The 27,876-nt window shown below is 38.3% G+C and overlaps 9 protein-coding genes across 11 annotated transcripts; 3 read left to right on the top strand and 6 right to left on the bottom strand.

Moving 5' to 3' along the window:
• Positions 1–689: 689 nt before the first annotated feature.
• Positions 690–2,646, bottom strand: LOC127252223 (dof zinc finger protein DOF2.4). Its single transcript, XM_051276311.1, has 2 exons — positions 2,272–2,646; positions 690–2,024 (listed from the first exon to the last, which is right to left on the bottom strand). The coding sequence occupies exons 1-2, from the start codon at positions 2,323–2,325 to the stop codon at positions 1,014–1,016; spliced, it is 1,065 nt and encodes a 354-aa protein (XP_051132268.1). The 5' UTR covers positions 2,326–2,646; the 3' UTR covers positions 690–1,013.
• A 1,771-nt stretch (positions 2,647–4,417) lies between these two features.
• On the bottom strand, positions 4,418–4,864 carry LOC127251576 (E3 ubiquitin-protein ligase EL5-like). The gene has a single exon (XM_051275314.1). It carries the CDS (start codon positions 4,862–4,864, stop codon positions 4,418–4,420), a length of 447 nt encoding a protein of 148 aa, XP_051131271.1.
• Positions 4,865–6,554: 1,690 nt separating this feature from the next.
• Positions 6,555–9,112, top strand: LOC127251996 (uncharacterized). The gene has a single exon (XM_051275989.1). The coding sequence runs from the start codon at positions 7,449–7,451 to the stop codon at positions 8,940–8,942; it is 1,494 nt and encodes a 497-aa protein (XP_051131946.1). The 5' UTR covers positions 6,555–7,448; the 3' UTR covers positions 8,943–9,112.
• Positions 9,113–9,994: 882 nt separating this feature from the next.
• LOC127251995 (heat shock cognate 70 kDa protein 2) lies at positions 9,995–12,866 on the bottom strand. Its single transcript, XM_051275987.1, has 2 exons — positions 12,562–12,866; positions 9,995–11,883 (listed from the first exon to the last, which is right to left on the bottom strand). The coding sequence occupies exons 1-2, from the start codon at positions 12,773–12,775 to the stop codon at positions 10,133–10,135; spliced, it is 1,965 nt and encodes a 654-aa protein (XP_051131944.1). The 5' UTR covers positions 12,776–12,866; the 3' UTR covers positions 9,995–10,132.
• Positions 12,867–14,252: 1,386 nt separating this feature from the next.
• On the top strand, positions 14,253–18,712 carry LOC127251498 (uncharacterized). Of its 3 annotated transcripts, none has more exons than XM_051275217.1 (6): positions 14,253–14,344; positions 14,438–14,582; positions 15,442–15,649; positions 15,992–16,331; positions 16,552–17,460; positions 17,574–17,966. In XM_051275217.1, exons 2-6 carry the CDS (start codon positions 14,488–14,490, stop codon positions 17,669–17,671), a joined length of 1,650 nt encoding a protein of 549 aa, XP_051131174.1. In that variant the 5' UTR covers positions 14,253–14,344; positions 14,438–14,487; the 3' UTR covers positions 17,672–17,966. The 3 variants fall into 3 exon arrangements, with proteins under 3 accessions (XP_051131174.1, XP_051131175.1, XP_051131176.1); XM_051275218.1 differs by having other exon boundaries at positions 14,260–14,339; XM_051275219.1 differs by lacking the exon at positions 14,253–14,344 and adding an exon at positions 18,407–18,712 and having other exon boundaries at positions 14,360–14,582; positions 17,574–17,688.
• LOC127251501 (histone H4) lies at positions 17,843–18,421 on the bottom strand. Its single transcript, XM_051275221.1, has one exon. The coding sequence runs from the start codon at positions 18,356–18,358 to the stop codon at positions 18,047–18,049; it is 312 nt and encodes a 103-aa protein (XP_051131178.1). The 5' UTR covers positions 18,359–18,421; the 3' UTR covers positions 17,843–18,046.
• A 435-nt stretch (positions 18,713–19,147) lies between the features above and the next one.
• LOC127251499 (ADP-ribosylation factor GTPase-activating protein AGD7) lies at positions 19,148–21,707 on the bottom strand. Its single transcript, XM_051275220.1, has 3 exons — positions 20,725–21,707; positions 20,559–20,648; positions 19,148–19,831 (listed from the first exon to the last, which is right to left on the bottom strand). The coding sequence occupies exons 1-3, from the start codon at positions 21,544–21,546 to the stop codon at positions 19,355–19,357; spliced, it is 1,389 nt and encodes a 462-aa protein (XP_051131177.1). The 5' UTR covers positions 21,547–21,707; the 3' UTR covers positions 19,148–19,354.
• A 2,512-nt stretch (positions 21,708–24,219) lies between these two features.
• On the top strand, positions 24,220–27,162 carry LOC127252273 (short-chain dehydrogenase TIC 32 B, chloroplastic-like). Its single transcript, XM_051276395.1, has 8 exons — positions 24,220–24,576; positions 25,622–25,853; positions 25,960–26,039; positions 26,116–26,269; positions 26,357–26,435; positions 26,506–26,590; positions 26,678–26,724; positions 26,800–27,162. Exons 1-8 carry the CDS (start codon positions 24,465–24,467, stop codon positions 26,974–26,976), a joined length of 966 nt encoding a protein of 321 aa, XP_051132352.1. The 5' UTR covers positions 24,220–24,464; the 3' UTR covers positions 26,977–27,162.
• A 51-nt stretch (positions 27,163–27,213) lies between these two features.
• Positions 27,214–27,856, bottom strand: LOC127252274 (uncharacterized). The gene has a single exon (XM_051276396.1). The coding sequence runs from the start codon at positions 27,583–27,585 to the stop codon at positions 27,214–27,216; it is 372 nt and encodes a 123-aa protein (XP_051132353.1). The 5' UTR covers positions 27,586–27,856.
• Between the last annotated feature and the right edge of the window lie 20 nt (positions 27,857–27,876).

Below are 27,876 nucleotides of genomic sequence, written 5' to 3'. Positions count from 1 at the left end.
CAAGTATTCTTCAATAGTGGTTGTTATTATACTAATTATATTTAATCAGTACAATACAGCTTATAATATTACATTCCTGACACTACATTATTTATAAATAAATACCATAAGGTATATATTATATAAAACAAAAATAAAATACATATAAGCCCCATAAGGGATGATCTGGTGGTGTAGGGATTGAACTTGCGACCGTAAGGTCATGAGTTCGCCTAGTGTGACGTATTGCATTTTTATTTCACATATTGTTTGTTCATTAATCAACATTAGCCCCTAATACCCTATTCAGCATCTTAACGAAAGAAACTCCCAATATATATATATATATATATATACACATCTAAATAATTAATAAAATGATTTGGAAGTATATGATTCATATACACAGCTAGCATTGAAGATGTGTTTAATCAAATCGATCATCCTATACATATAAACATACAAATAACAGACACAGTAATGATCATGTAAGAAAGCCATTGAGCCATGCAAATATGAACAACCAAATACAAATTTATTTTGCATCTTTTTTAATTTTAACAAAATCTCACTTACATTAATTAGGGAGATTTCAAACATTACTTCCAGAAACACATTCAACAGCAGATCATACATACATACATACATACATGCATACATATATATATATATAAGTATATATAAGCCATGCTAAGCATATGTAAAAAACCTACAAAGAAATAACACTCTCATAGAAATTATCTGAGAAATTAAACATCTCTCAGACACCAGAAAATACATAGATACATATATATATATATATCATATGAGTCGAAACACTAATTAGTGAATAGCAGGCGAACAGACCAACCAATTTTAGGGTTTTTTGGGCACTTATCATAACCATAGATCCATCGGTTCCATCTTCCCAATGTGTTTTAGGGTTTGAGTCGGTACTTGATCGCATCACTTCCAATTGATATTCTTCCATCACGATACCCTCTTCCAGGACCTAATTAAGCTAAATCTTGATAATTAATATAGATATTGATGACCTACATGGGGTTGCTTCTGGAGGAGGTGCTGAAGCTGGAAAGATCCGTCCATGGCGATGCAGTGGTTGAGTTCCACTGCTCATTTCCAGACGATGATCCCAACAACAACTGCCTCGACAAGTTCAGCTGCTGCTCGGGGTGGTTTTCTTCCATTTTCACAGATGACGACAGCTGACTCAGCATCCCGCCGGAAAGCTTCGGCCTCACCTGGTGGTGGTGGTGGGGACTGCCGTCGCCGCCGATAAACCCTGATTCGCCGCCTTGGAATGGGAAAATCCCCGACGAGGATGGATCCAAGCCGCCGAGGAAAGGGAATTGCTGAATCTGATGCTGCAGTCGCCATGGCTCAATGCTCCCGCCTCCGCCGGAAAAAAGAGAAGATACGCCTCCGCCGGAGATTAAGTTTGCAGATCCATGAAAGTTCATCTCAGCCGTGCCGGGGCCCACCGTCGGAGCTGTAATTCCACTATAATTGACCAAATTATCGCCGTTGAAAGTATCTGTCATTTGGCTCAAAGGAGACATGAAGCGCAGAGGCTGCAGCTGTGGGGAAAGCCCCAAAATGTTGTTGGCGGCGTTACTGGAAGAAATAGCGGCGGCGGCGGCGGAGGAAGAGGTGGAGTTATTTTGGCGGTCGCTGCTGGCCGGAGACTTGGAGCTCGCCGTGGACTTGCTTCTTTTGTTCCTCCGGCATCCTCCGCCAACCGGAACGTTTCTCAACGCGCCGCCTCTGGTCCAATACCTTCTGCACGTCTTGCAGAAGTGTCGAGGCTGAGAAAGGCTGTAGTTATTGAAGTAACAGAATTTAGTATTTGTGGAATCGCAGCGAGGGCATTTGAGGGCAGGTTCAGGCAAGGGTATGTTAGCAAGACGAGCTCGCTCGGCCATGGATCCCGGCCGGATCGATCCTGCGGCGGCGGCGGCGCCATGGGGCGGCGGATCGGCAGCGGGAAGCGGCAGGAGTAGAGGATTTGCGCCGCTGCTTCCAATGATTTGATTATTATTCGATTGCTACAAAAATAAATAAGTGAATAAATCATAAAGCTAACAAGAAAAAAAGGCAGGAAAATGAAAACACGGAGACGATGGTATATTCAAGAAACGAAATTAAATTAAGTAAAAGAAAAAAAAAAGAAAAAATTAAAGAAGAAGAGAAAAGAAAGATTGAGAATATTTGGCTTTAGAAATTCTACTTTTTTGACAAATTAAAGAAGGGATGCAATTAGCCATGGAAGCTTGCATAAGAAAAAACCCTTACCTGGTGCTGCCAGTTGGAAGGATCAAGATAAGCTGGAATGGAAGAAAACACCATGGCTCTTGATATATGTATCTTCCCCTTTCTCTTTTGTAAAGGTTAATTGGTTTTTGGAGGGGTGGGTGTGGGTGTGGGTATAGTGGTAGTGGAGAATCACATCAGCTGCTGCCCTCTCTCTCAAGGGCTGGGTTAGCTAGGGCAAGGAGAGAGAGAGACTTAGAGAGAGAAACAAAGAAGAAAGAAAGAATATTAAAGGGAAGAATGAGAATATAGGAGCTAAAATAAAGCAAGCTGCTTTATATTTGCACACATACACACAATCTCATATAGATATATATGTATGTATATATATATATGCATATGCATGTATCGAAGAGGATACACAGAGACACACACTCACAGAAGTCACAAGTACTAATTTGTTTTCACTCTGTCTCTAGTTTTGTTTTATTGCTTTTTAGGGTTTCGAGAGAGAGATATATATGTGCCACTTTATTACTTAGCCTATAAGCTTCTTTGTGTGGTGGCATTCCTCTCATTAATTCCATGAAATTTTAAAATAAATAAAAGTGGTCATATATATATTATGCATGTTTCCATAATTATTTGATTATCCTATCATTTTATATTATCTAATATATATATATATATATGATTGAAATGGCCGAGGTGGGTTCCCAGCTGCACCACTGCAAACAGAATATTATTAATTCAATTTACATGCAGCTAGGGTTTGACACCTACATTAACATTAAACTATTGTATATTATATATATTCTCACTTATTACTTTTTTTTTCCTTTTTTTTTTTTTTTAATGAATCATTTGCATGCATATTCTAGAGAAGCATATGGTAGAAGTATGAATTTATATATATTAAAAGAAATAAGAAAAACTGCAGGGAAATTAAAAAAGGAGAATGTTGGGGGAGATGATTATATATATACATATATATATATATATATAATATATTGTGGGTAAACTAATAGTAACTTTTTGCAGCCCCCAGCCTTGATTTATGCTACGTATGGTTCCTCCCCTTTTCTCTTTAATTCCCCCATATCTCTCCCTCCCTTTATTTAAATTTTCAATTAATTTGTATAAATGGGTCAGAGGGAGGGACTACTTCCACACTACATTCTATTCTGCACTCAGCACTACCCATTTTTATTTATTTTTATATGCATGTATGCTTTATATATATATATATATATTATATTATTTACACATGATCTGTACGTATATATATATATGGTGCACACTGCACAGCAGTCACAGCTAGCTAGGAATAAGATGGATGTCTGAAATTGGTTGCTTCAAGTTCAAGTTTTTTTTTTTTTTAAAAAAAAATTATACTATTATTATTTAGTTATATATACAGTTAGTTTCGTTGGGTTCTGATCCTTAATTAAGTGAGGCTTAAGTTACTGCAGTATGTACAATTTGAAATAGTATGAAAGTTATGACAACAAAGACCAATGCTTCCCATTATAGACACGAAAAAAATGCCCTAATTAAAGGGACCTAGCAAGATCATCAGAGTACGTATCAATCAAACACTCACGAGCCTCATCATGCACATATAAAATTTATAGATCGATTGATCAATTATTGATTTTTTATTTTATTTTTTTAAGTAAATTAAAGATACGAATGTACGTGTATCCCATCATCCCCTCTCCGATTAAACCACATTTGTGCAATCAAATATTCTACAGCCTACAACTTGTTCTTCAGTTTTCTTGGCTATTTTAATTCTTTCCATGTTTTTTTTTTTTAATGTCAGAATAATTTAAATCTTTAGTGCCAGAAGGTACAGTCATATTTATATATGGATTGGATAATAAAACACGCAAGTGTTCGGACATGGAAAGAAACAAGTACAAACCTCAAATCGTTTTGACCATACGACTTCGATTTACGATTATTGACTAGACCCGTAAATGTACTGTATGATTACTTTACAATATGGGTCAGATTTGGTAATATTTGGCCCAAATTATATGGGCTTTATATTCTCTAATAAACACTTCCTCAAAATCAAAGCCCAAACCTTTCAGCCCAAAATCAGAATTGAATGATACTTGTACATGATCCGTATGTATGTACTCAATTTCAAGAGAAATTATATTTTAAAAAAAATATATAGTCACACCAAATAGGCACTGAGTTCAGGTGGTGGCGGCGGCGGCGGCGGACGGGCAGTGGCGCGGCAGAGCGGGCAGTTGGGGTGGATTCCCAGCCACGTATCAATGCATGACACGTGGAACATGTGGGAGCAATCGCGGAGCACGCGGACCCCTTCGCCTTGTGTGAACTCCCCTAAGCAGACAGCGCACACTTCTTCCTTTGAGCCCTTGGATTGAACCGCATTCACGTGGACCGTTGGATGGTCCAACCTGGCATCCATTACAACGACGTCGTTCCGCTCTCCGCCCTCCCGCCTTGGAAATGGAATTGGGTTAATAATATTAACAGTAGTAGTCGCGTTTCTACTCTGACGCCTTTGCTGTTGCTGCCGGTCATTGCAAAACACGATTATGCTGTGGCAAATTGCGACTATTACAGCACCACCTACCACCCCCAGAAACCCCATCAATAGTGGACTCATATTTGCCACCCCGACCACCACAATACATACACTATTCATCTATATATATATATGTATCTAAGAAGTAAGAATTTTGTGGGTAACAATATCAAAACTATTATTATTATTTGTTTGTGAGGGTTGCTAACTAAATTGTACTTATTTGTTGGCAATAGGCAAATACGTTGGTGTCACGCCATTAGGGCATGATTATTTTGTGATAAATTAATATAACCACTCTTTTGGAGTGAATAGACCATAATTTTGGGCACTGTCAACAGAAAAAATTGACCCATAAGTAAACAATTTGCAAAGAAATTAAATTTCGCAATTAATTGTATATCATAAATTAAATCTAGATCTAGAGCATGCATGAAGGAAGGAAAATTCCTAGGACATTGTGGACCGTTCATTTTCTGGGATCCCACACCATGAATCAACGGTGCGGATTAACTAGAAGATGCAATCAATCCCTGGGGAATCAATCAAACAAACAAATAAAATTAATAAATAATAGCAATCATGCTGGTCAGGTCGTATCTGAGGAAGCAAATATCAAATCAGGTTTGCAATTGATTTATAATATAATTAAATCATTTTTGCAGCACCAGAACATGCACTTTTCTGCTTTGATAAAAATAATAAACATGCCAGTTATTATTAAGCAGGTGGAGAATTTAATTAAACTAATCTTTAAATGTTACTCTCTTATTGGAATATTATTAGTTAATATTAACTATCAGCCACAATTATCAAAGGCAAAGCACACTGATTTTTACCAGTTATTGCTGGGTGTTTATCCTAATAAGACTGCACTTTAATTTACGTCTCCTACTTATAATTTTATTAGAGTCGCCTATAATGGAAAATGACCAGAATTTTACAAATTTAAATATTGTATTCATTTCTTCTTTTGAAAATAAACCCTCACAATATTATTTTATTTTATTTTATTTTTATCATCATCGTGCATGAATTAGTGCTTCTTAATTTGAGAAAAATTCCCAGTAATTTTTTTTATTTTTTATTTTCACTAAAATAAGGTTGGAAAATACCGAGTAGGACCCATTATCCATACATAAATGCCACGCTGGCATTTACGACCAATGATAGTTGACATCTTATTTCGTATTTAATACTAATACAATGATAGCCTATCAAAGTCCAACATATATATGTTTTTTTGTATACGTATAAGTTGTGATAGCTTCCAAATTCCATTTCCTATTATTTTCCATTATTCAGAAGAAATAATTTTATACGAATAGTAATATTGAAACGTGCCTATTTCATTTCCACGATTAACCACAAACTTAGTCAAAATATTTTTAAAACTTATCCATTCGTCTAAATTTTCAAAATTGGCCATATTTTGGGGAAAAACTACAAAGACTTTTAAATCAGAATATAATTATTATTGAATAAATAAATTGGAGACTATAATAAACTGTCCTGATTCATCTTCATAGTATCCAATTATTAACCATCACTTAAACGTCAATCTCTCGTTAACTCAACAAATAAAATACGCCAATAAAATTCAGACACAAACTCCCAGAAGAGATAACATTTAAAACCATATATATTAATTTTTGTTTTTTTTAAAAAAGGAATCTTTTTAAAAATAATAACAATAATAATTATGATTACTATTTGCCAACTCAAAACAAGGATTAAAACGACGCCGTATGGTTCCAACCCACCATTATTCAGTGGAGGCTCCCCATCCATCTCCTTCTACGCCCGCCCCCTTCGGCACCGCCAAAGAAGTTGCCCTTCGGCTTGTTTTATAAATCGCTGGGAAAAAGGGTCGGAGTGTTGCGTTCTAATCTAAATCTAAATGCAACCCTGAAAGAAGCGCGTTTGACGTTTACCCCCTTTTGTCGCCATGCTTTTCTCCATTTCAGTACGGAACTGTTGAAAACACAAATAATGCGTGTGGGGATCGAAACGAATTGCTAGAGAGCTGGAAAAGTCGAGGGGTTTGGAAGCTCTGTGTGTGTGTGTGTGGAAAAAGGATCGCGTTGCGCCTGTCAAAGATCTGGGGATAAGATGAGGATTGTCAAATCCGTTGCGTCTTCGGAATACCGTGGATTTTTTGTGGTCGAAGCTTATCCCAAAAGGTATTCGTCTAAGATCCCTTCTGATTTGGTACTTTTCTTGGGCCTTGGTTTCATTGATTGGTAATATTAAGCAAGATTGTCGGTTGCCTGGAGAGTTTAATTTTATTTTCTTTTTCCCTTTTGGGTTTTTTACATTGAACAAATCCGGAAGAAGAAAGTTACAGATTTATACATACATATCGAGATTCTGATTGATAGAATTATGAATTGGATGGGCTCAGATTCATTGTTTCTCTTAGCCTAATTGTTAGATTTATAGTTAGTTATACGTTTTTGCTTTGGTGTCTGGATTCTGGAAAATTGGATTATAAATGAACAAGTATAGAGTCTTGATGGAGGTGGGAGTTTGTAGTTGGGATTGAGTTGATGATAAGAAAGTGTTGAACAAAGATTGTTACAATCTTTGTCTCTTACATCTGGGGATAGTTAAGTTTGGTTGAGAGAGAAAGAGGTGAGAGTGTTTTGAGATGGGGGATACACTTGTCACAACTTTGTCAATGGACAATCATCATCAACCTTCAACCCTCTTGTCCATGGATTCAAGTGCTTCTTCCACACATGGTGAATTAGACCTTGACATGAATTGCCAGGTCGGGTTTGTTTTATCCGGTCCACCCGACATAAACCTTCCTCTTTCAGCTCCTCTTCAGCCTTGGAACCCCGATCACTGTGACATTCTTGATGTTGGTCTGGGGACTCAGATGTACGAGGGAGAGAATTTCCTTAGTGTCCCTAAGGCCGGGAAGAAGAGCACTAAAAGGGTAGATAGCATATGGGGTGCGTGGTTCTTCTTTAGTTTTTACTTTAAGCCTGTATTGAATGAGAAATCAAAGGCAAAAATTACTTGTGATGGTAATGGGCTTTCGGGGTTCGATAGATCTGACCTCCAACTGGATATATTCTTGGTTCAACATGATATGGAGAATATGTACATGTGGGTCTTTAAAGAAAGGCCTGAGAATGCTCTCGGTAAAATGCAGCTTCGTAGTTATATGAACGGGCATTCGCGTCAGGGAGAGCGCCCCTTCCCATTCAGCTCAGACAGAGGCTTCATTCGGTCTCACAGAATGCAGCGGAAGCATTACCGAGGACTTTCTAATCCTCAGTGTGTCCATGGTCTCGAGGTTGTTCCAAATCCCCATCTTGGGTGTCTCGATGAAGAAGATCGGAAAAGATGGATGCAACTGACAGGGCGGGATCTGAACTTCTGTATCCCTCCTGAAGCTAGCGATTATGGTACTTGGCGAAATCTGGTGAATGCAGAATTTGAAATCGAGAGGCCTCCTGCTTTGCCGGTGAAGACTAATCCCCACACAAAGAAGTCACTCAATGGATCTGGTCTAAACTTGTCCACTCAGCCAAGCAACCACAGCAATGGCGATGTGATCGATCTTTCACCCGTCAGCCACAAAAGAAAGAAAGATTTTTTCAACCATGGAAACAGCGAGGAGGATGCAAGTGCTCACGACCAAATCCCGGATTTAGAAACTCACCCAAATGAGCCACATTGGTTGAATGGATTCACAGGAGTGCTGAGAAATGCTTATGGTCCTGTCACAGCTGCCAAGACAATCTACGAGGATGAACAGGGTTACCTGATCCTAGTCACCCTACCATTTGTCGATCTCCAGAGGGTTAAAGTCACCTGGAGGAATACACCTACACATGGGATCATCAAAGTTTCTTGTACGAGCACTTCCCGTGCGCCGTTCATCATAAGGCAGAACCGAACGTTCAAGCTGACAGATGTGTCTTCAGAGCATTGCCCGCCAGGTGAATTTGTCCGTGAAATTCCTCTTGCCACCCGGATCCCTGAAGAGGCCAATATAGAGGCGTATTACGATGGGCCAGGAAGCGTTCTTGAAATCTTAGTGCCGAAGCTCCCACAAGGACCGGAGGAGCATGAAGTTCGAGTTTGTCTCCGTCCTCACCATGGGGTGAATGATTTTATGTTGTCCTGAAAAGGGTTGGTTAGTAAAAGATGAGGTGCAAAATGGGGTTGAACTATGAAAGTTAATCATCGTCTAAGCCTTGTGCTTGTGGTGTCCTAATTTTGTGGAAGTTACTCTTCATGTATTTGAATTATTATCGGGAGACTAGTCCCCTTTATTTATGAATGACTATCCATATACACCCCTCTCTATTAAGTTGTTTGATGGGTATTGAGTATTGAAGGTTTCTTGGTTTACGTTTAACTAGGTAATTTTTTATGGTATTGGTGGGTGATGTTTTCAAAAAGCAGATGTGTTTTTTATTCATTTGAATTTCTGTGTGTTATTAATATTTTTAATTATTGGAAATTTCAAAGGGAAAATAATAAGTATGGGCATCATACACAGTCGAGTTGACATTTGTGTAACAAGGGAGGAGAAGGGGCGGATTTTGAACATGTATATTAAATGTATGGCTTATTGATTGATTTAGAGTCACATTATATAAAGGAATGAATCAGTAATGTGAAATAGAAAAATGAAATATCAATGTTTTATTTATATCCGATAGAATAATAATTTTAATTTAAAATTGTAGTATTATTCTCGTTCCAAACCTAATTCACACACTACTTACCTCTAAACTAAAACCCTTGGGCTGGAATGAGTCAATTTATATACAATCAACTATCCTGAAAGCTGTTAGGCTGCGGTTTATTGTGGAGTTGGGGAAGCAAGTGGATAGAAAGTGCCAAATTGATGAGATAAGGGATTACGCAAGTCAAGGGAAGAGGGAAGAGGGAAGGCCGCCTGCTTGACTCATCAACTGTTGGTGCATTTATAAGTACGTTAGTGCTTTTCTTTTTCTTTCTTTCTTTCGGTCGAAACAACCCACGTGACACGACGACGCAACCCACTTATCTGTCCACTTATAAGCACAGCCGATACTCACTTATGTCAACCTTTAATAATTGAGCACCATCTTAACTTAAGCTTAGTTGGATGGATTTTGAGAAAAAGTGCATGATTTTCAATCAATATCACATCACACCTTCCTCTTCACCTCAACTTATGAAACCAAATTACGAACCAAACCAGATAAAGATCTTCATAATAATTTCACCAAGTTCAGACTTGGACGACTAATAAAGGAGAGACAAACGTTTGACCAAAATAAATAGTAAACAATATTAGCAAAAAAGCAAACATGTTTAATGTGCTTAGTCGACCTCCTCAATCTTGGGGCCAGCTCCAGCTCCCGCTCCGGCACCTGCTCCACCACCACTGGGAGCAGGGCCATCGTCGTCCATGGGCACATCCCCTCCAGCTCCCTGGTACATCTTGGCAATGATGGGGTTACAGATGCTCTCCAATTCCTTCATCTTGTCTTCGAATTCATCCGCCTCAGCAAGCTGGTTTCCATCCAGCCATTGGATGGACGACTCGATGGCATCCTCGATCTTCTTCTTGTCATCCGCCGACAGCTTTGAGGCAATCTTCTCATCCTTCACTGTGTTCCTCATGTTGTACGCGTAGTTCTCCAATGCATTCTTGGCTTCAATCTTCTTCTTGTGCTCCTCGTCTTCCGACTTGTACTTCTCCGCTTCCTGCACCATCTTCTCAATCTCCTCCTTGGAGAGCCTCCCCTTGTCATTGGTGATTGTGATCTTGTTCTTCTGCCCTGTCGTCTTGTCCTCAGCCGACACATTCAGAATACCATTCGCATCAATGTCAAAGCACACTGTGATCTGCGGAACTCCCCTGGGGGCTGGCGGTATGCCGGAAAGCTCGAATTTTCCGAGCAAATTGTTGTCTCTGGTTCTTGTTCTTTCTCCTTCATAGACCTGGATCAACACACCAGGCTGATTGTCCGAATAAGTAGAGAAGACCTGCTCCTTCTTGGTCGGGATAGTTGTGTTCCTGGGAATGAGCACAGTCATGACACCTCCGGCGGTTTCCAAGCCAAGAGACAGGGGGGTGACATCGAGGAGCAAGAGGTCCTGGACCTTCTCATTACCCTCGCCGCTAAGAATGGCAGCCTGCACCGCAGCACCGTATGCAACTGCCTCATCAGGGTTAATGCTCTTGCAAAGCTCCTTCCCATTAAAGAAGTCCTGCAATAGTTGCTGGACCTTGGGAATCCTAGTCGAGCCGCCAACAAGGACAACATCGTGGACAGTGCTTTTATCCATCTTGGCATCCCTCAAACACTTCTCGACGGGCTCCATGCATTTCCTGAACAGATCCATGTTAAGCTCCTCGAATCTGGCACGGGTGATGGTGGAGTAAAAATCAATGCCCTCGTAGAGAGAGTCTATCTCAATTGTCGTTTGGGCAGTCGATGACAGAGTCCTTTTTGCCCTCTCACAAGCAGTTCTCAGCCTCCTCAACGCCCTCGGGTTGCCGCTGATGTCTTTCTTGTTCTTCCTCTTGAATTCCTGAACAAAATGGTTCACCATTCTGTTATCGAAATCCTCACCTCCAAGATGAGTGTCACCGGCAGTGGCCTTCACTTCAAATATACCCTCTTCGATCGTCAAAAGAGAAACATCAAAAGTACCTCCACCAAGATCAAAAATCAAGACATTCTTCTCACCCACACTGGTAGCTTTCTTGTCAAGACCATAAGCAATTGCGGCAGCCGTAGGCTCGTTGATGATGCGCATCACATTGAGACCAGAAATGACACCAGCATCCTTAGTTGCTTGACGCTGAGAATCATTGAAGTAAGCTGGTACAGTGACGACGGCGTTCTTTACTGTTGAACCAAGGTAGGCCTCTGCAATTTCCTTCATCTTCATCAAAACCATTGAAGAGATCTCCTCAGCTGAAAACTGTTTGTCTTCTCCCTTGTAGTTTACAACAATCATCGGTTTGTCACCAGGTCCAGGAATGACCTTGAATGGCCACAGTTTAGTATCACTCTGCACCGAGGCATCGGAAAATCTCCTTCCAATTAACCTCTTAGCATCTGCAACAGAAAAGAAAACATGAAAACCTCTTCATCAGAATTTAAGAGTCGCCGATGAAGCACAGTCGCAAGGAAGCAGCAAACCAACAGAATCAGTGGAAAACAACAACTTTAAACCGTCCGTTACAAATATAATGTCAATATTCAGATCGATACATTTATAAAGTTCTTAATAGGAGCCTATAAATAGAACATATCGTATGAATATAAAAATAGACATTATCAACTATAGATTGATACGTGCAATAAAACTGTCGGCGATTACAAAAGTACACTCTAAAGTTTTTTAAATATATTCATCACGCAAAAGTGAGCGATTAGATCTGTTAACTTCGTCAATTCGCCAGACCGAGAAAGATCACAATTAGCGTTTGTATGGGTACTGAAATTGCAACAAACTAAATTGCAAATCAGTAACTGGACGCACCAAATCTATTATATTCTCCGCTCAGAACAGATCTAGGCACGTTAGTCGTGTGCGAGCGATTAAACTGACAGCTTCAGGAAAATGAGATCGGGCAAACAGGCTAAACACATATATAATAATAATTTGAAAAGATGAAAACCTGACAGGCAGTATTTTAGTCATAGGAGGTATAAAAAAAACTGACAATTCATGTATAGATCAGATACGAAACCTCAGTTCTAATCAAAATTCAAGCGAAACACAGATCTTACCAAATACGGTGTTCGTCGGGTTCATCGCAACCTGATTCTTAGCGGCATCACCAATAAGCCTCTCGGTGTCCGTGAAGGCAACATACGACGGCGTCGTTCTATTACCTTGGTCGTTGGCAATAATTTCGACGCGATCATGTTGCCAGACTCCGACGCACGAGTACGTCGTCCCGAGATCAATTCCGATGGCCGGACCTTCACCCTTTCCTGCCATAGCTTTCCAACCACAAAATCTAGATTGGCACTAATAGAAATGAATTGGCTGCAAAATTGAATCTGAAGTATAGAAATCACTGATGAGAGTTTTCAAATGAAAGAGGATTATTTATAACACAGAGGGTAGCGTCGGTTTTTGCGTTCCAGAAGCTTCCAAATCAAATCCCAGATGATATGACAGCCGTCCGATTGGGTGTTGAAAAGTATCTGGGGTTTGATTGGTTAATGCGAGTTTGCTTGCAGGGGCATTTTCACTTTTTCCTTTTTATTTTTTGTGGGATACGTCTTTTCCTATTTTTATTTTAAAAAGAACATTCTGGAACCTGACCTTTTTTCTCGTAATTTGTTACATCAATAGCGCTTCACTCGCCTTATACCATTATTATTTTTATTTTTATTAGATTCACATGGACAAGAATTTTTTTAATCGATTCTCTAACAATTTTTTTCTAATTACTTAATTTTTAAAATTAAAATAAAAAGAAAAAAATTAAAAAATATAATTTTCTTTAAAATATTTCATTATTAATAGAAAACAAAATAAATTTAAGAAATTCTTTGAAATAAATGATAAAACTTTAAAATATTTTTATATATTTATATTACGTTATCTGGAACAACGTAGAAAGTTCTAGAATTCAATTTGATTTTTTTGTAGTTGTAGACTAAATAAATAATTACCAGATAATAAGTAATCTTTATATTTGGGATAATAATATCATTTGGTTTTGGATATATTAAAATTTTTAAATAATATATAAATATAAAAATAGTATAAAAGTTAAGTAAATTATTAATAAATTATATATTCGTTCAAATATATTTTTATTTTTTAAAACTTGTCATAAAAATATTTTGTTTTCTTTTTATGCTTGTTTGCACACTATTTTTTTATACAATTTTTAATATATATTATATTTTTAATATAAAATATTATTTCTCTAACATTCAAATTTATTTTATTTTTTTAGTTATTCAAAATTTATTTTTTTTTATTTTTTAGTATTTATAAGAATTTTCTTTTTTATTTTGCTCATTTTTTTATACTCGGGTCCTATCAAATAAATATCATTTTAGTAATTTTTATATTAATAATATAATTTTTTATATTTCATGTAAATAAATTTTAAATCAAAACACTGTACAAACAACTCATTGATTATTTAAAAAAATATAAAAATATCTTAAATTCTCATTTTGATACAGATAGTATCCTATAACTAATATTATCGTTGATAAAAACAATCTAATTGAACTAACCCATAAGGTAAGTGCCAATACAAACTCTCCTTTAAATATGGAAAATTAGTTGTGTTTGTTTTGTGTTTTTGAAGAAATTTTTATTATATAAAAATATAAATAATTATGTAGGTGATATAAAAATAATTAATATATATATAATATATTAATTTTTTTTATAAAAATGTGTAAAAAATATTTTATAAGAGAAACAAACCAAGGTCTTGGGACATTGCAGTTAATCGAAAATAAATATTGAAGCGATAGCTAATAATTTCTAGCACTGAAGCTCTGCTCTACTCGGATCAATTTTCCCATTAAAGGTAAGGTGAGAGTCCATAAAATGATGAAATCCACTCCATATGCTTTGCTTAGTTCGATTTTGCTTTTGATCGCTTGCCATTTTGAGGTCTCGTTGCAGGTCAAAATTGTTCCGGTAACAGAAGGTGGTCGGTGCTCTCTAGTTCAACAATGACCGCCAGTGCTAGCAGCGAAGATGACGTCGTTGAGCTCGAGGCTATGCGCAAGGATACTATCTCTTGGCATCCTTGCCAGGTCTCGCTTTGGTCGGTTCTACCCTTTTTCGCTTTATGATGCTATAAATCTTAGTACCTACTCTGTGTTTTATTGTTGTTGCTTACAAATTACAATGATGGTCAACCTCAGTCCCTGTGACAAGCTTTTGGAGGTGTGTTTCACTTCTGGAATGATATACACATTTGCAAACTCAAATTGATTGTTTCGAATGTATTCGAATGAGTTTCCCGTGGAGTATCCCAAAGGATGTGATGCTTCTGTCTGCTTTCATGATGTGGTGGATGTGTAATTTTGGCAAATATGAATATTGCTGCATAAGGACGAGTTGCATTTGTATATTTATGAATATCGTGTCTCTCTATAGTCTATAGCAGCTTAAGATAAACAACCATTTGCATTGTTTGTTGCAATTTGAATAGCTGAAGTTAATGCGTATCAATAGTTCTTACAACCATGATTATATGAAGACGTCAACCATGTTTCGGCTTACTGGTGTGAACATGTGTGTTATTTTGTGTTTATATTCGTTTGTTTTAATATATAATTTTTTTATGTGAAAATAGTATTAGATGAAATGTTTGGGTATAAAAAATAGAGGAAAATAAAAAGAATGTCTCCCTAGTTTTGATCTTGATAATGTTTTGTTCTTTTAACTTGCCAATGCTAAATGGAAGCTGAGGTTATTGCTTGAATGGGGAAAAGCTTATGTTGACGTGTTAATTCATGGATAACTGAAAGAGCTTTTAGTGATTTGTGTTTAGCTGAATTTTGGATGCCTTATCGACTTTGAGCATGGACTCTGAAAATAATCTTTGTGCTTACACAAGACAATAACATCTGTTGCTTTTTTAGTGCAAACAAGTGTAATCGAAATTGATGTCCTTGTAGCTCTAGTGGATTGGGTCTTCTTGTGCAATATGAGGACAACAATTTGGAAGAAATGATCTCCGACAAAGATGGAGTAATTGCATGTATCCGTGTTCGTTCGACTCCATTACAAGGTGATGACTGCACTTTGCTCCAAAAAGGGGATCGTGTGCTTGCCACACGAAATTCCCGGGTTAAGGGAGACTTCCATGATGCCCTGGTGGAAGAGGTACATAAACTGCCTAAATAATGATCTTTTGCCAGTTAATGTTATGTTATTGCCACATGCTGGAGGTGAATATGCCCATGGTGTTTGAAAGAAAGTGGCATCCTTACATTTAACTTTTGCTCTAACTAAGGTTTATTAGACCAATTTTGCAATTCTGCTACTGCTATGACATTGTAGTTTCTGTCTATCCATAGATAAATTTTGTGATATCTTATAGTATGATTTTAGTATGGAATCTGCATGCTGAAATTTTGATCAAATGAAAACCTGATATATGAAATGTTACAGCATATATGATTCATTGCAATATAGATTTTCCGATCATTACTGCTACATTAACAGGCAATTCGTCTAAGACACTCAAAGAGGATCAACTGCAGATGTTCGTTCAAAATGAAATGGCTTAACCAAGCCATTGAAGAGAAAGCAACGACTGTTCCAGCCAGTGCAGTCAGGAAATTGTCTACCAAAAACATAGTTCTCCACCCAACTATTTCTACATTCTTCAGCAATCTGGAATCCTCCAATGGTTTTACGAGATCACCATTTCTGTTCAGTTTTGACAATATGAAATTGGAAGTTGATATTAGTATGCTGCTGGAGAAACAAATCGAAGATATAAATAAATCATCAGATGGTCTAGAGAAGAAACTCTCTAATAACTTAGCTTTTGGATTAAAAGGTGACATGATCAATCCATTTTTCTTGTCATTGTTTACCTTCATTGCATGATTGTATTTCTTCTATCAATAGTTATGCTGTCAACAGCTAGTGAAATTTGATCAAGAATCATCGTCAACACCTTTATGCAATGAGGAAAGAAAACAGTGATAGTTGGATTGATAATTTCAGGATGTATTGATATAACTGCATCACTGATTTCTTAAAGCTCCCCTGTGCAGGTGATCTTGATGAGGAATCCCACATTTTTGCATATGGTGCATCATTGAAAGACCAGTACATGGGCACTGAGAAGAGACAATCCCTGGAGAGAAAACAAGAAGATTCCTCGGATTTTGTTTTACTAAACCAAGATCAATGGAAGGAAGGAAGATCGCCGCTCAGTCCTCTTGCTGCTCGTGCAGCTCTTGCTTTATTAAGATCCAGTTTCACTCAAAATGGGGAGCATTCTGATTCTAGCAATACTACTACGGATAAAAGAGACCTCTACAGATCTGCGTCAGTTTTCTCATCAGAAACAGATGCTAATATTTCACGAAAAGCATCAGCTACATCAGGAAGCAGGAGCAAAAAGCTTGAGAGCATTGCGAAGACACTCTTCCCATCAAGTCCTCCAGAAATTAAAGTTTCAAATGCATCTCCTGGAGCACAGGGTAATGGAATTGGAAAGAAGAGGAAGAACACAGAAAAATCGACAATTCAGCAGCCTTCAGAAAAGAGGGTTACTCGGTCACAAGTTCAAAGAGAAGCTGCAATTCAGGAATCTAAATCTACCAACGTACAGTTGAGACCACCTCCCAAATCACATAAGCTTACTTGCTCAAATGACCACAAGGAACTGAATCCAAGTGCTGAAGACAATGCGGAAACCAAGTTTGGCATTCCCCCATCGAATTCCATACGTCCGCAAAGCTGTTTCTCAGATGCTAAAAAGACAGTTTCTTCACCATTTAGGGGTGATCAAGAAATGGATCTCACCGACACTGCTGAAAATGTACTGATTCCGAAAGTTGACACTCATGAAAATAACAGTTGCAGAAGAATTACTCGTTCTGCATCAGCTCGGGAAGGGAAGGAGAATGGGCCGTCTATTTCCAAACATGATGGTAACAAAACAACCCAAAACACAGGTATATTATATATACAATCGGATTATATATTGATCCTTGTTTCTTTAACAAGGGGTGGTTACGTTAATTGAACACACAAATTGGTAACAAAAGGAGCAATTGTAATGGTGCAGGCACTATCGGCGTCAGCAGCGAAGGTAGAAGAAGACAGGAGGCAAGAACTTCTCAACCCATATTTCTTCCTCGGACACGGTCACAAACAAAAGCTTAGAACTTTATTCCATCCAGGTACTTAAAAATTTTTGTATCAGTTTTGTGATCTCCAAACCTAAAACCCGATGCTGTAGTACTTTATCAGACAAACTAAAACGGGAAAGTAAACAAGGAGAGACCATTGGAAACAAACCAGAATGTGCAAACTATAGTCAACGAGAAGATTGGCTTGCACAAAAACGAACTTAAATCCAAATTCCAAAATATCTTGCTTGAACCCAACAGAAACATTAGATTTAAGATAAATCCAACAACTTAAAGCTACAGCCGTTCAAAACGCTGAATAGCTAATTGGAACAATCAATATCCATTCAATAAGCCATAAAAAACTACTGAAAACACAAATTTACACGTAAGTAGTTCCTAATTCCAATTATCCACCAAAACCGTAGAGAGTGCGTCCCTGTCTCTTTAGGGCATAGACCACGTCCATGGCGGTGACAGTTTTCCGGCGAGCATGCTCCGTGTAGGTCACGGCGTCACGTATGACGTTCTCGAGGAATATCTTGAGAACACCGCGGGTCTCCTCGTAGATCAGACCGCTGATACGCTTGACTCCGCCTCTACGAGCTAGACGGCGAATCGCCGGCTTAGTGATTCCCTGAATGTTGTCCCTAAGCACTTTACGGTGGCGCTTAGCTCCGCCCTTACCTAAACCCTTGCCACCTTTGCCGCGCCCTGACATATTTTTGCCTCTGCGTTTGGCTTCTTCGTCGATTCAACTTTTCTGCAGATGATTTTGAAGTTTGGGATACCGAAGATGGAGTAATATAGAGAGCTTGGGAAGGTGGAAGTGATCGAGGTCCGTTGGATTTGATGATGTGAATCGACGGCTTAAAATGGCGATCCGCATTTGTTTGTTGGTTTATTTCTATCCGTTGATAAGAAGTAAATCAACGGCCGATATTGGCTTGATTGGATTGTGGCGCGGATTGTGGTTTTTCAGTGTTTGGCAATGGGGGGAATGTTTTTTGGTGAGAAGTTGAAATTTTAGAGGTAGCGAGGGGTACGTAAAGCGGCAAAATAAACCTTGTCTTTTTCTCATCCTTCAAAAAAAAAGAAAAAAAAAAAAGAAAATCATTATGGGTATATTTATTTTTTATTTTTTTTTCGAATTTTTTTATTTAAACAAACCATATATTCATTTACTATATCTGATTATATTACAAAAGAATAGCATACAAATTAATTACCATCAAATGTATTTGAAAATTTTATATCTAATTATATTACAAAAGAATAGCATACAAATGAATTACCATCAAATGTATTGAAGATTTGATAATTTTGGTATTATTAATCAATTGATAATTTATTTTAAAAAATAATATATTAGTATTTATTTTATTTTTTTCAAAAATGCATCACACGTTATTATAAAAAATTTGGAAAAAAAAAACTAACGAATTGGAGCTTGGGCAGTGATTGGTTGACAATAATCCCATCCTGTGAACTATAGTAGAGATATAACGAGTTCAGATAACACCACAAAGAGCATCTCCATTGTCCGGAGCAATTCTTGCAGTCACAATAAATGCAATTTTACATCAATTATCGTCAAATTTTGCACACGCAGCCAGGCAGGCCAGACAAGAACATTGCAGTAGTGATGCAGTTCAACGAGGATCTCCATCAATTTTCAAGAAACAGGGATGATAAACGAAGATCTGAGGACTGCGTATCAAAGGAACCCACCTCCAGTCCATTTACTATCTGCCTTACCATTGCTGTAAGTCTTGGAATCATCAGATGCAATCTGGTATGAATGATCATCTTTTGGATCATCCCAGCCAACCCAACCATCGCCGTTGGAAGTTGTAGTAGTCGACTTGGATGGTTGCTTCCTGCTGTCGTCGTCTTTGGAACCCCAATCGTCCCAGGAGTTGGAGAACTGCTGGTAGGACGAGGTTTCAGGGGAATTCCATCCTTTAGACTCTTGTCCAAATTCTTGATAGTAATCATTGTTGCTGTTGTCGTTTTGCTGCCAGCCGTTGTTCCTCCAGCTAGGATCATCTTTGGTGTACTCCGATACCTTCTGCGATGCTATGGCCATTACGCCTCTCATGAGGCCCCATGTCTTCTGTCCGATCTCGGATGTCTTTGCTGTAACAACGCTGACTGTTTCATTCACCTTTTGATCGTAGCCGCCCTCCTTCACCTGAAAACAGAAAAAAAAAAAAGAGTCCCATTTCAACTAAATCTGCATTGATTTGTATTTTGATGCAGTTAAGTGTCGAGTTTTGGTTAGCATGCTAATATACTGTAATATGGTAAGCATTAAAGAACCTAGGTAAATTGTAAGCTTAAATAAATGACGTGAAATGAGCACAATCAGATGAAACTTCCTCCTTCCAAGTATAATGCACTGTGAAATGTTGAAAACAGAAAATTAGCATAATCTAAGATAGTCCAAACACAGGACAACCACAAAATGGAGCAGCCTACATACAAAACACCTATTCAGTAGAACAGAGACAGCCACCACCATAAATGATGATTACTACATCACATAGAACACATGAGAAGACTTTTGATCTGCCATCTCAGAAAATCAAACCACCTATCACTTGTCTAATTTTCAAAAGGCTGGTGAAATTCATAGAACTATTACTTTCAAATCCATGAAACCTCACACTGTATTTGTGTAATAGATCTTTCCTTACGCAATTCAAATACCAACTAACTCAATTGAAGACTATATATATATCACCTAACATCATATCGAATTCCCACGTTCCCAAAAAATTTCAAAAGTTCAAGACTTCCAAAAACTTCCATCTAAAACGATGAAAAGCCTAAATCAAGTTAATCAATAGCCTATTTACACGAGATGAAAAAACTAGTTCAATTAGATGAAGGCAGTGGATAATAGAACGAATATAGACCTTGGACGTAAATTCCTTCGTTCCAGCTTGAACAACATTAGCAGCCGACTGCGCAGCAGATGCAGCCACCATGGATAGCCTTCCAAATCCCTACAAATTCAAAGGAATACCTAACATTTAAATAATCAATTCAACCTAAAGCTTACAAAAGCTTAAACTACCTCACCTGAGTAACGGCCGAAAGCACATCGCCCTCAGGATCATTTCTTGGGGCGGGTGCTGGACTCGATCCAAATCCGACGTACTTGCCACCTTGAGAAGGCGGAATGCCCTCCGGCCGCGACTCATTCTCCGCCATCCTCCTCGCAAAGAAGCTGCCCTTATTGGCAGCAGACGCCTCTAATTCCGCACGTGAATAAATATCCTGGGTAGACTTTGAACGCGACGGCGCAACTCCCCCATTACCTGAACTCCTAAGATCCCCCGCAGTATTGTTTCTCCTGATATTGTTGTTCGCATTGATTCCGGAATTTCCTCCATCATCGAAGTTATCCCAATTATCCCAACCACTATTGCTACCGAAATTGCCATTTCTACCATCCCCGCCGCTCAGCGGTGGTCTACGATTATAACTATTTCCCGTGCCATTAGTGGCTTTCAGTTCTTCCTTTACGACAGGAGGATCGCGCCAGGGTTTGCCCTCGGCAAGGGCCTGAATGCGATCGCGATAAACTGAAGCAGCCTTCGTATTGTACTTAACAACAATATCAGTTTCCTTAGAGATTCCGTACTCAGAAACGAATTGATTGAACCTTTCGTTGCCTCCGAGCTCCATTTTCTTCAGTTGGATCTCGGACCACGAATCCATAGTCACGGATCGGACGAAGGAGATGTGGACGCCAAGACCACGGTGCTTGCCGGAGCACTCTAGGCACATAAAGATTCCGTAGGAAACGGACGCCCACTGAGGGTTTTTCTGAGAACAATCGACGCAGATCTTGTTTCCAGGCTGCGATTGGAGCTCACGGAGCCGACGCGAGGCCGCCATGTGTCAAAAACGCGCGGAGAGATCGGGAATCAGATTGGATCCGAATGAATTGGGGGAGAAGGTGTTGCGATTAGATCACGAACTGCATCTGAGATGTATTCTTCTCATCAGTCTGCAGATGGGCGACAGCTTGAGAATGTCGGCGGCGTGTAAATTGTAACCGCTGGCGCACAGCGAGGTAAGGGTTGTCCCTAACCAATATATACAGGGGTAAACTTGTCATTTCGCATATGCCACAATTGTTAGTGGCGAGTTTGGTGGAAAGAGTCACGAGGTGCGCTCGGTCCGCATTATTTACCAAGTGGATCGATTTTGAGTTTGGGCCTAAGTTGGCCCATTTTACATCATAACTGTTGCGTAATTTATGGGCCCATCAGTTTGCGTCTTCCCGTTTTAATTTTTAATTATTTTTTCTTCAATAGTAAAAAATACATACTTGGTTGATGTCATTTTTTCTAAGGAAAAACAAATATTATAAGTGATATATTTCTTAAGAAAAATAATATATAAGTTGTTAGTGTTTGAATATATTTTGTGATAAGCACTGCTTTTTTCATTATTTGAAATATAGAATTCTGAAATTTTATAAAATAGAACACAAGTAATTATAATTATAAAGAAAGATGTATGCATAGGCTCTTTTTCCTTTTTTATCGGAAGAAGATGCACGCATAGTTGATCTGATCTGATGTGACCATTGGTTATATTTAGCACATTTTTTAATACGTCCCAAGACGAAGATGAAGATATATATGAATATGATGGATGGGTACCATTTACGACTAGGAGGGCTCCACGCCATAAATATAGATAAATATATGTACGGTCTTCTTGCGATTTAATTTGCTCTTGCTCTTCACTTCATCCAATTGATGCCAATATTGCATTGCACTTCATCCCAAATTAGATAAATTAGTAATTAGTAAATGTAATAAATTTATTACTTACTATTAATGGATAGATAGATGTACATAAGTGGACAGGCAGAAACAGGAATTAGCTAAGAAGAATGACAGACAAACAGACAAGGAGGGAGGAGGACACATGGGTAATGAATGAATGAATGAATGAATGAATACTATCCCATCCTTGTATCCCATCCTTCTTTACTTCGTCTTATCAAATCAGACACGATATATCATCCAATAAAACTATATATCTCTCATTCAATAAAATTCTTTGCTTAGCTTATAAATAATAATAATAACAATCAAGCTTTATGATTAATCTGCACATAAGTATAATTTGACAGTAGGCACATATTGTACAAGATTATTAGTATATATTTCATGTGGGTAATTGTAGTAATTAGAGGTTGACATTTTATTGTATTCTATGCATGATTCTATCCAATATTGGCAGGGCAGTTATAATAATGAATATGAAGGTGGCAAGCAGATGAGATGCGAACAAGACGCATATGATACGATGGGACCGTATTTATTAATTATATGCTACTACTGTACATAGGATTATATTATATTATATTATATTATAGTTCAACACGCTCGTTGCTGTGATCTAATTAATTAATCATTTTTCTCGATCAATAAAATTAATATTTATTTATGTTTAAAGAGAGAGGAGAGGAGAGGAGAGTTGGATCCAGTCAAACTTCAAATTTTGCTACAATCAATTATATGCAGTCAGCTGATATGGGCGATGGCCATGAATAGTATTGTCTTCCAAAATTGAATATATATACATGTAGGATATACGTGTGTCGTGTTGTAGGCATAAATGCATAAGGAATGGATAGAAGTAAAGCAGTAGCCAGTAGGTGCGTAGAATCTAGGGAACTTGTTAGTAGTTGCTATTGGTAGAACCATATTTGGTATGATCCTCCACCATATGTATATATGCTTCTTCAAGTAATTAAATTAAATACAGTTGGTAATAAAAGATATGATATGAGATGAGATGAGATGAGATGATTCACCCACCTGTCCACTTAATTAATTAATTGCAATCCCCGAATTTCATTCATACATTCATTACTGTGTCTATGCATCCATCATTTGTAGGGGCAGGGGACTAATTTCGATCATTCAACACTACCCATATTATATATACATATGCATAGTGAAATACAGTCAATGGATGGATCGTAGTCGTAGATATATGCAATGCAAACAAGGTGGAAAGGGAAAGGGAAATGGAAATGGAAAGAGAAAGGGAAATGTTGGGTGAACGAGTAGGTGAAGTCTCTAAGACCACTCGCAATACCATTAATTGCCCCATTCATATTCATATTCATATACATATACATACAATGTACCAGCTACAACTACAAGCCCATACACAATATCAATACAACCCATAAAATAAATAATAAATAAATAGTGCTATGGACTTCCTCTCTCTCTCTCTCTCTGTCAATATCACGATGTCTATATCTGTCTTAATTAAGATCGATGTAAAGGGTTACCTTACCAGTTGATGATGATGATGAAGCCACCCCACCCCCACCCCAGCTTTCTCTTCTCTGCATGCATTTATTGACTCGCTCCACCCCTAATTAGATCTTTCTTGCTTTCTTTCTTTCTTGGTTTGTTGTTTCCCTTTAATATACATAACATTATTCACTCTAGATCATCTACTGTATCTGTACGTATATTATCATCACATTAATTTCATGCACTCTTTCACCTTTTCCTTTACAATACATTGCCGTCCAAACTCAATTTCTCTCTCTCTCTCTCTATAAATACCCACACGCTCTTCCCACTTTCTAATCATCTCTTTTCTCATCTCCTTCCCCAACCCTCAACCTCTATCTTCCATCTTCTGTTAATTGATAATCCAAAACCCTAATTAAGGAATAGACGAAGAAGAAGAAGAGAGAGATCTAGAAAGCTGCAGGGATCATATCACTATCAACATCAGTATTAATTAATATCATCATCGTCATCACCACCATGTTGAGGTTCCTGACAGGAAGGGCTGGGGCGAGCGGGTTTGGGTCGGGTTCCACTGCAGAAGAAGTTACACAAGGAATCGACGCTTCCAATCTCACTGCCATCATCACCGGTAACGTCGTCCTCTAACTAGATTTCTGCATTGCATGGTGATGCCTATATTTAAAAATATATATATATATAAATAAAATATAATTTCTTTGAATTACATATGTAGAGATACACGTACCTTGCACCGCCTACTCTAAGTCTAGTCTAGTGTCTAGATATGGTCATTCTTTCTAAGTTTAGTAAATGCATGTGGCCGGTAGCTATGGAATTGGAATAACAAAGTACACTACACAACTGCTCTGCTCTGCTGGCATTATACAGACATGCAGTGGAGTAGGATTCTTCTGCAATCTATATGTAGTACTGTAATAATAACAATATTTTGTCCTTGACTATGTCTTCTATTCTATTCTATGTGGTCTGGTCTATGCCTATATCTTCCCTCTACCCTGCCGGGGTGGGTGGATGGCTGCCACGCCGCCGGCACATCTGGCCGTTGTTTGTCGGTCGGGGGCCCTGCAGAGATCAACGCCCAGATCTCATTGCACCATAAATTCCCGACTTCTCTACTACTAGTATTTTATTGCATTATATATATATATATATATTGTGTAATAATAATATCATACTAATATAGGGCTTACCCCTGTCTGCACAAGCACACGTACTAAAAAATAAAAAAATAAATAATAATATTAATAATGATGCATAATATTCTTCAAAAGCGAACTAAATGAGGGAAAAACAAAACAGATCTTCCGAAAGTTAGGTACTCAGCCCCAACAAATACTATTTATTTTTTAGTTTTTATTTAATTATGGAATATAATTCTCCCGGGTAATTAAAAACCATTGAAAAAAAAAAAGGTTTTCAGATCTACAGTAACTGGAGCCTCTGCAGGAGCAAGTTAATTATACTATTCTAAAGTTGTTTCCAGAAAATACAGAAAAAAAACAAAATAAAATAAAATAAAATAGGGGACCCTAAATCCATAGGAATTGCCAAGATAGTGAAACATACAGGGGGACCATATGATATATATTGCTCTAGCTAATACTCTTTTTTCGATCATCATATGAAAAAGGGCATCTTGATCAACATTGCAGGAGGTGCGAGAGGGATAGGATTGGAGACTGCCCGGGTTTTAGCGTTAAGAAATGCGCACATTGTTATAGGTGCAAGAAACATAGATGCTGCGAATGAAGCAAAGCAGATCATTCTTAAGGACAACAAGAATGCTCGGGTCGATGTCGTTAAACTCGACCTGGCTTCCCTTAAATCGATCAAAGCCTTCGCCGATAGCTTCATTGCTCTTGGCCTTCCACTTAACATCTTGATGTAATAATTCCTGCACTCTTAATTATATCTTGATGCATATTGAATTGGTTCACTTAAAATCATAAGATCAAGTGTTCTTCCTTCTGATCTGACCTCGATTTCTCAGAAACAATGCCGGCATCATGTTCTGTCCTTACCAGCTCTCTGAAGATGGCTTCGAGATTCAATTCGCTACAAATCATCTTGGTATTCATTTGTAAATGATAAACTCTCTATATTAATTCAAGGTGCATTTCTTGAATTTACTTATGATCATGATCAGGGCACTTCTACTTGACGAACCTTCTCCTCGACAAGATGAAGGACACGTCAAAATCTTCCGGCATCGAGGGCAGAATCGTCAATTTATCATCAATAGCTCATAACTACACTTACAAGGGAGGCATCGCATTTGAAAAGATAAATGACTGCAAAAGGTTATATATATATATATATATATATACTAGTTATAAACACATGAAATTCCTTTTAATTAATACGTCGAAGATGTTCAATTCATGAAGGTATGACGACAAGAGAGCTTATGGACAGTCTAAATTAGCCAACATATTACACGCCAACGAGCTTGCTCGACGCTTTAAGGTAAGAAAATACAACAACATTCGGGGTTCTGTTTCGATTCGGACAATGATGTTTTTATTACAATTTGCAGGCTGAGGGATTGAACATAACAGCAAACTCAGTTCATCCAGGGTTAATAATGACCAATCTGTTCAAATATTCTGGTTTTTGGATGAGTAAGCAAAAAAAAATTTGGCCTTAATTATGATGAAAGTCTTATAATCTAAATCCTCACTGCACGCAATTAACCTTTTTTACTGCAGAAATTTTCAAGTTCTTTACCTGCATCATATGGAAGAACGTACCTCAGGTAAATTAATTAGTAACTGATCTTTGAACAAATTTGGATTACAATTGGGAGATTTAATTTGATTGTTCTTATCAGGGCGCCGCGACGACGTGCTATGCGGCGCTCCACCCGAGCTTGAAAGGCGTCCAGGGGACATATTTTGTCGACTGCAACGAGCTAAAAACGAGCAAGTATGCGATGGATCAAGCATTGGCTAAACAGCTTTGGGATTTCAGCAACAAACAGATTAATGCTGCCATTGGAAACTGCTGAAGCTGAAGCTGCTTGTGTTTGATTTCTTTTCAATTCTTGCAATCAGTGTGTTGAGTTGAGTGAGTGAATGAGTAATTATTAATTATCGTGTGTGTGTGTGTAATGGATGGATCATTCCAAATCCAAGATCAAGAACTGTTTCATTGTATTTGTACCCACTCGAAAGAAACAAAGGATTTCATATTTGATTTAGCCAAAAATCCCATAATATATGTAATGGAAGAAAGAATACGAGTGTCAAAACTCATCGTCCTCATCGGATTCCCATAATCCCAAGGCTTTAACAAGAAAAGCCGAACCGGAGACGATGACAGCCGCGAAAACCGGCGGCACAATCACGTCGATTCTGGACCGCTTAAAAACCTGGCTCGGGAAGCAAAAATGCTCCGACGGATTATCTAACGGCAACCTAACGGAGCCCGCTTCGCCGCAGGCTTGAGAAAACGAAGACGACGAACTAATGGCGGAAACGAATGCGAGCTCCGGGGAGAACGACACCAGCGCCACCGTCACCGTCAGTACGGTGGTCCAGGCGACGGCGTAGAGCAGCAGAGGCCAGGGAGGGTGGGGGATGGCGTGAAGCAGCGAATTTGGGGAACAGAAACTCATTGCAGGGAAGAAATTGAGGGTTTTGGGGATTTAGGATGGGAATTAAATTGGGGGAAAACTGAGACCTAATCCCACCATCTATATTGGGAAGTTGAGGTGGTTGAGGAGGCGATGAACAGATCGGATCCGATGACTGACTCCTCATTCAGAGACAGACGTGGGAGAGAGGAGCGGGTAATTAGGTGGACGTTGTAATCGCCAAAAATGTAGCGATCGGTAAGAATTGGGTAGGGCTGTCCCAATTCCATTTGTCCCTTGATCCTGATCTTGTGTTCAGAAACCCCCGAATAT

Source organism: Andrographis paniculata, unplaced genomic scaffold, assembly GCF_009805555.1.
Source record: "Andrographis paniculata isolate CXL003 unplaced genomic scaffold, ASM980555v1 Contig45END, whole genome shotgun sequence".
Classification (NCBI taxonomy): Eukaryota; Viridiplantae; Streptophyta; class Magnoliopsida; order Lamiales; family Acanthaceae; genus Andrographis; species Andrographis paniculata.
Note: the sequence above shows the minus strand (reverse complement) of the source record. Positions and strands in the feature narration are given on the sequence as shown.

Coding starts and splice junctions, on each gene's coding strand:
- LOC127251501 (XM_051275221.1), bottom strand. CDS start 18,358: ATGTCAGGGCGCGGCAAAGGTGGCAAGGGTTTAGGTAAGGGCGGAGCT.
- LOC127252223 (XM_051276311.1), bottom strand. CDS start 2,325: ATGGTGTTTTCTTCCATTCCAGCTTATCTTGATCCTTCCAACTGGCAG. Junction 2,025..2,271: donor CTTCCAACTGGCAGCACCAG/GTAAGGGTTTTT, acceptor TTATTTTTGTAG/CAATCGAATAATAATCAAAT.
- LOC127251996 (XM_051275989.1), top strand. CDS start 7,449: ATGGGGGATACACTTGTCACAACTTTGTCAATGGACAATCATCATCAA.
- LOC127251498 (XM_051275219.1), top strand. CDS start 14,488: ATGACCGCCAGTGCTAGCAGCGAAGATGACGTCGTTGAGCTCGAGGCT. Junction 16,332..16,551: donor CTTAGCTTTTGGATTAAAAG/GTGACATGATCA, acceptor TCCCCTGTGCAG/GTGATCTTGATGAGGAATCC. Junction 17,461..17,573: donor CAAAACAACCCAAAACACAG/GTATATTATATA, acceptor GTAATGGTGCAG/GCACTATCGGCGTCAGCAGC.
- LOC127252273 (XM_051276395.1), top strand. CDS start 24,465: ATGTTGAGGTTCCTGACAGGAAGGGCTGGGGCGAGCGGGTTTGGGTCG. Junction 24,577..25,621: donor TCTCACTGCCATCATCACCG/GTAACGTCGTCC, acceptor TCAACATTGCAG/GAGGTGCGAGAGGGATAGGA. Junction 26,040..26,115: donor ATTCGCTACAAATCATCTTG/GTATTCATTTGT, acceptor GATCATGATCAG/GGCACTTCTACTTGACGAAC.
- LOC127251499 (XM_051275220.1), bottom strand. CDS start 21,546: ATGGCGGCCTCGCGTCGGCTCCGTGAGCTCCAATCGCAGCCTGGAAAC. Junction 20,649..20,724: donor TGCTTTCGGCCGTTACTCAG/GTGAGGTAGTTT, acceptor TTGAATTTGTAG/GGATTTGGAAGGCTATCCAT. Junction 19,832..20,558: donor CGAAGGAATTTACGTCCAAG/GTCTATATTCGT, acceptor TTCTGTTTTCAG/GTGAAGGAGGGCGGCTACGA.
- LOC127252274 (XM_051276396.1), bottom strand. CDS start 27,585: ATGAGTTTCTGTTCCCCAAATTCGCTGCTTCACGCCATCCCCCACCCT.
- LOC127251576 (XM_051275314.1), bottom strand. CDS start 4,864: ATGGGGTTTCTGGGGGTGGTAGGTGGTGCTGTAATAGTCGCAATTTGC.
- LOC127251995 (XM_051275987.1), bottom strand. CDS start 12,775: ATGGCAGGAAAGGGTGAAGGTCCGGCCATCGGAATTGATCTCGGGACG. Junction 11,884..12,561: donor CCCGACGAACACCGTATTTG/GTAAGATCTGTG, acceptor TTTCTGTTGCAG/ATGCTAAGAGGTTAATTGGA.